At 38.9% G+C, this 6,000-nt stretch overlaps 1 protein-coding gene across 1 annotated transcript in view; it reads left to right on the top strand.

Moving 5' to 3' along the window:
- Positions 1-6,000, top strand: part of celsr2 (cadherin, EGF LAG seven-pass G-type receptor 2) — a 48,934-nt gene that overhangs the window by 17,221 nt on the left and 25,713 nt on the right. The window contains exon 2 of the mRNA XM_067397167.1: positions 2,063-2,752. Within this exon, the coding sequence (XP_067253268.1) occupies positions 2,063-2,752 (690 nt within the window). The remainder of the gene's footprint in view (positions 1-2,062; positions 2,753-6,000) is intronic.

The following is a 6,000-nucleotide window of genomic DNA, read 5'->3' as shown; positions in this document are numbered from 1 at the left end:
GAACTATCCAAATGAACTGATTCATTGAAGTGAACCATGCAAATGAACCAATTCATTTTTTAGTGAATCATCCAAATGAACAGATTAATTTTAGCGACCTGTTCAAACGAACTGATTCATTTAATTGAACCATCCAAATGAACTGATTCGTTGAAGTGAACCGTCCAAACGAACCGATTCATTTAATTGAACCATTAAAATGAACTGATTCATTGAAGTGAACCGTCCAAATAAACTGATACATTGAAGTGAACCGTCAAAAGTAACAGATTTATTTAAGTGAACCATGAAAATGAACGGATTCATTTTAGCGACCCGTTCAAATGAACCGATTCGTTTAATCGAACCATCCAAATGAACTGATTCATTGAAGTGAACGTCCCAATGAACTGATTCATTGAAGTGAACCATCCAAATGAACATATTCATTTAAGTGAACCGTCAAAAGTAACAGATTTATCTAAGTGAACCATGAAAATGAACTGATTCATTTAAGCGACCCATTCAAATAAACCAATTCGTTTAATCGAACCATCCAAATGAACTGATTCATTGAAGTGAACCATCCAAATGAACATATTCATTTAAGTGAACCGTCAACAGTAACAGATTTATCAAGTGAATAAATTTTTTTTAAATTTTATTCAAGTGAAACATGAAAATGAACCGATTCATTTTAGCGACCCGTTCAAATCAAACGATTTGTTTAATCGAACCATCCAAATGAACTGATTAATTGAAGTGAACAGTCCAAACGAACCGATTCATTTAATTGAACCATTAAAATTAACTGATTCATTGAAGTGAACCGTCCAAATGAACCAATTCACTGAAGTGTACCGTCAAAAGTAACAGATTTAAGTGAACCATGAAAATGAACCGATTCGTTTTAATCGAACCATCCAAATGAACTGATTCATTGAAGTGAACGTCCAAACGAACCGATTCATTTAATTGAACCATTAAAATGAACTGATTCATTGAAGTGAACCGTCCAAATGAACTGATTCATTGAAGTGAACCGTCCAAATGAACATATTCATTTAAGTGAACCGTCAAAAGTAACAGATTTATCTAAGTGAAACATGAAAATGAACCAATTCATTTTAGCTACCCGTTCAAATCAAACGATTCATTTAATCGAACCATCCAAATGAACTGATTCATTGAAGTGAACCGTCCAAATGAACTGATTCATTGAAGTGAACATCCAAATGAACATATTCATTGAAGTGAACCATGAAAATGAACCGTTTCATTTAAGCGACCCATTCAAATAAACCGATTCATTTAATCGAACTGTCCAAATGTACATATTCATTTAAGCGAACCATCAAAAGTAACAGATTTATCTAAGTGAACTATGAAAATGAACTGATTCATTTTAGCGACCCATTCAAATCAACCAATTAATTTAAGTGAACCATTAAAATTAATTTATTGAAATTCATTTTAATATAGACAGACAGACAGACAGACAGACAGATAGATAGATAGATAGATAGATAGATAGAATTCATTTAATTGAACCATTAAAATTATTTATCTAAGTGAACCATGAAAATGAACCGATTCATTTAAGCGACCCATTCAAATGAACTGATTCATTGAAGTGAACCGTCAAAAGTAACAGATTTATCTAAGTGAACTATGAAAATGAACCGATTCATTTAAGCGACCCATTCAAATGAACTGATTCATTGAAGTGAACCATTAAAAGTAACAGATTTATCTAAGTGAACTATGAAAATGAACCGATTCATTTAAGCGACCCATTCAAATGAACTGATTCATTGAAGTGAACCATTAAAAGTAACAGATTTATCTAAGTGAACCATGAAAATGAATCGTTTCATTTAATCGAACTGTCCAAATGTACATATTCATTTAAGCGAACCATCAAAAGTAACAGATTTATCTAAGTGAACTATGAAAATGAACTGATTCATTTTCTTTCTGTGAACTTTTCCTTCCAGCTAGTATTGTTGCTGTGTTTAGTTTGTTTCTCCTCTGAAGATCTGCTGACTGACTGCGGTGATTGCTGATTCTTCTGTCTCTGCAGATGGCGTTCACTCTGTGTCGGCTCAGTGTCTGCTGCAGGTCACCGTCATCACCGACGAGATGCTCTCCAACAGCATCACGCTGCGATTGGCCAACACGTCCCAGGAGCGCTTCCTCTCGCTCCTATTGGCTCAGTTCCTGGAGGGCGTGGCCCGCGTTCTCTCGGCGTCCCGTGAGGATGTGGTGGTCTTCAACATCCAGGACGACACGGACGTCAACGCCGGCATCCTGAACGTCAGCCTGTCCGTGGCCCTGCCGGGCGAGGGGTCGCGAGGTCGCGGGGTCAGTCCGGCCCGGCTGGGTCGCAGCAGCGGAGGCGAGGTGGAGTTCTTCGGATCGGAGGAGCTGCAGGAGCGTCTGTATCTGAACCGCAGTCTGCTGGCGCAGATCTCCTCGCAGGAGGTGCTTCCGTTCGACGACAACATCTGCCTGCGGGAGCCGTGCGAGAACTACATGAAGTGCGTGTCCGTGCTGAAGTTCGACAGCCTGGCGCCGTTCGTGGCGTCCGACACCATCCTGTTCCGCCCCATCCATCCGATCGCGGGGCTGCGGTGCCGCTGTCCTCTAGGCTTCACGGGCGACTACTGCGAGACGGAGATCGACCTGTGCTACTCCAAACCCTGCGGCGCTCACGGCGTCTGCCGCAGCCACGAGGGCGGCTTCACCTGCGAGTGTCTCCATGACTACACCGGTGAGACGGGGCGGAGCCTCTGCACACACACACACACACACACACCTCTCTCGGATTCTGATTAAACTCACACTTATGAATCATTCATGTTTCTCTCATAAGAGCACAATGAAAAGTTGACCTTTATGAGGTATTTTTGGTTGCGTGTGTAGAGGTCATAACGCATGAGAAGCCCCTGCAGGTGTGTTTGGACTGCTCAGACCTTATGAAGAGAAATGCCTTTATATTACAGTCACGCATTCAGACTTTACAGTGTCTCTGTTCAGCTCACGACCCGATTGAGGGTTTGTGCCCGTCAAAACACAGAGAATCGTAGATGATTAGAGATGATACGACAGTGAGATCATCAGAGATGATGAGAAATGAGATGTGACAATCCGAGATGAAAAGTGATTAGGTTCAGGTGGTCAGGGACGAGATGTGATTATAAGAGATGAGAGGCTATGATCAGAGATTGGGTGTGATACTCATGTGAAATGTGATGAGCTTCAATGTTATGATGTAAAATAAGATGATCAGATGAGATGTGATGGCCAGAGATGAGATGTTGTGATGATATATGAGATGTAATGAGGGGAGATAAGATGAGCAGAGGTGAGATGTAATAATCAGATGAGATGTTATGAGATGAGATAATGATCAGGGATGTGATGGTCAGAGATGATAATCAGATGAAAGTTGTTATGAGCAGAGATGAAATGTGATTAAGTAAGATGCTATGAGGTAAGATAACATGACCAGAAATTACATTTGATCAGTGATGAGATGTGATTAGATAAGATGTTATGAGGTAATATGAGATGATCTGGGATGAGACGTGATGGTCAGAGATGAGATGTGATGAAGCAAGATTGCTCGCCTCGATTACAGATGTGATGATCAGAGATGAAATGTTGAAGTGATATGATGTTTTTAGGTAAAGAAGAGATGAAATGAGGTGAGAGATGATGAACGCCGCAAATATCGTTAGCTCGTATGATGAATAATTGGTGATGTTCCTTGTTTGTGAGTCACTTTGGGTAAAAGTGTAACGCATTTAAATGTAAATGAGATGATGAGGACTGTGGTGCGCTTCAGTCAGGGGTTTCTCCTGTCAGAGATGTAATTAAAGAGATCAGATGAGCTTCTAATGCGTGCCGTGCTGCCGTGAAAGGACATGTTTGTCCTCCGAGGATCGTCTTGTGAATGCAGTTCACAGGAAGTCATGACTCTCTGAATGTGGTATTGTGGATGAAGTGTTGCACAGCTCTCCTAACATGATATGCCCACATGTTATGGTTACATAAGATCTGCTGAGCGCTGCGGTGTGTGGGCTGTGGTGTAGGAGTTCAGGTGTGTGGGAGCTTCAGTGGTGTTCTGGAGGAATGAACTCTCTCTCTCTCCTGCTGTCCTGCCAGCTGCTCCTCCTCTCAGTGTGTGTTTAATTCTGAGTGTTATTTAACATGTTTGTGAGCGGAGAGACTCATTTCATCTCATCTCTCATGAGATCTGTTCATTTTGATAAGATGAATCATTTATTCTGCTGCTGGAGAGAGAGAGAGAGAGTAAAAGCCGTGTTAATAATTGATGTGATCTCTGTAGACACACTGAACTGATGTGATGATGGACTTCAGCTGCAGTTTGTTCAGGTCATGAATCACGATTCAGCAGTGATAATGAATCTTCTCCTCTATTATGACCACAACGAGTGACTGAGACAATAATCACACACACTTTAAACAAACAGTAACAAATGATTCGTTTGAATATCAGTCCATTACATTCTGTTCAGCGTTTTACATCTCAAATGAACGTCTCAGCACTCTTACTGTGAACGATTCGCTTTATTTAGGCTTTAAATACAGCTGATTAATTCAGTTATATGAAATGATTTCTGCTTTTATTAATCACACATATTCATAGAACGTCTCTAATTGATTCATTTTGTACGAACAGTTAAATGATTCATTTGAATTATTGATCAACATTGAACCCAGTTTGTTTTTTTGTAGTGAACGCTTACGAAGATGAATCAAAATAGACTTTTTTATCATGTTCCTGCTCTTATTGTGAACGACTCACTAGTGATGTTATTCATTTTGACTTTAATTCAGTTATATGAAATGATTTCTACTTTTATTAATCACGCATATTCTAACATTTTTGTATCAATGATAAAATGATTCATTGAGTCATTGCTCAAAATTGAACCCAATATGACTTTTTGTAATGAACATTTATTCAAGATGAATCAGAATCAACACAATGTGAACGATTCATTAGTGATGTTATTAATTTTGACTTTAAATACTGCATTTTAATTCAGTTACATTAAATGTTTACTAGTTTTATGGTGTATTTAGTAGGGCTGAGTAAAAAATATTGATTTCTCGATTTTAATCGATTCTCATTTTTACGAACCGATATCGATTCTTAAATCCCAAGAATCGATTAGTCTAGTCTGTTTTCAAAAAATAAATAGCGTTTTGGTGCTGTTTAATGTGGCGTGACGGATCGCTTTAGCGCCTCAGTTAAAGAGAAGCATGTGATCATCCTCTCCTCCGCTTTAATACCAGTTACAGCGAAATAAACATGAACATCTGAAGGTATGTTAAAATATACAGTACAACTTACTGAAATCCGTATCATGTCTCGTGTAATCGCTCAATCAGTGTTTCAGACTCAATAAAATAGCTTCAGTGTCACGTGACGTCACATTTACCTCAGAAACACACATTCAGTGACCATAAACTCATTAGTCAGCTAGAAAAGTGAACATTCTGATAAATATAGCTATGCACCGTTACATATTCATTATAATGTTCTTCAATATTTAATGCATGTTTGAATAAATCAGCCGCGATTTAAATGTTTATATTTAAAAAAAAAACGAATTGGAGTAGAAATATGATTATGTAATTCTAAACATTATTTATAATATAAATATATATATAATATATAAAGATAACTCAAAATATCTAGCTTTTTTAGTAACTCAAAGTAGTTAACTTTTTTAAGTGCTTCTTTGTTTCACAGATGCTGGTTTCTCATCATCAGCTCGTAACTGAGGAAAGCGCGTCAGGTCATTAGTCACTTGTTAATGGATGTAAACGAGAGTTTAACGACGCTGACCCTGAGCTGACCGTGACTGAGGCTCGGTTCGTGTGCGTTAGGTTCACGCAGAACTTCTCCGAGGATCATGTGCGGATGAATATGGATGAGCTCTTTGATGTGGAGACCGTATTTAAAGCTCTGACCTCGTTTCCCAT

Source organism: Chanodichthys erythropterus, chromosome 10 (genome assembly GCF_024489055.1).
Source record: "Chanodichthys erythropterus isolate Z2021 chromosome 10, ASM2448905v1, whole genome shotgun sequence".
NCBI classification, from domain to species: Eukaryota; Metazoa; Chordata; class Actinopteri; order Cypriniformes; family Xenocyprididae; genus Chanodichthys; species Chanodichthys erythropterus.
Note: the sequence above shows the minus strand (reverse complement) of the source record. Positions and strands in the feature narration are given on the sequence as shown.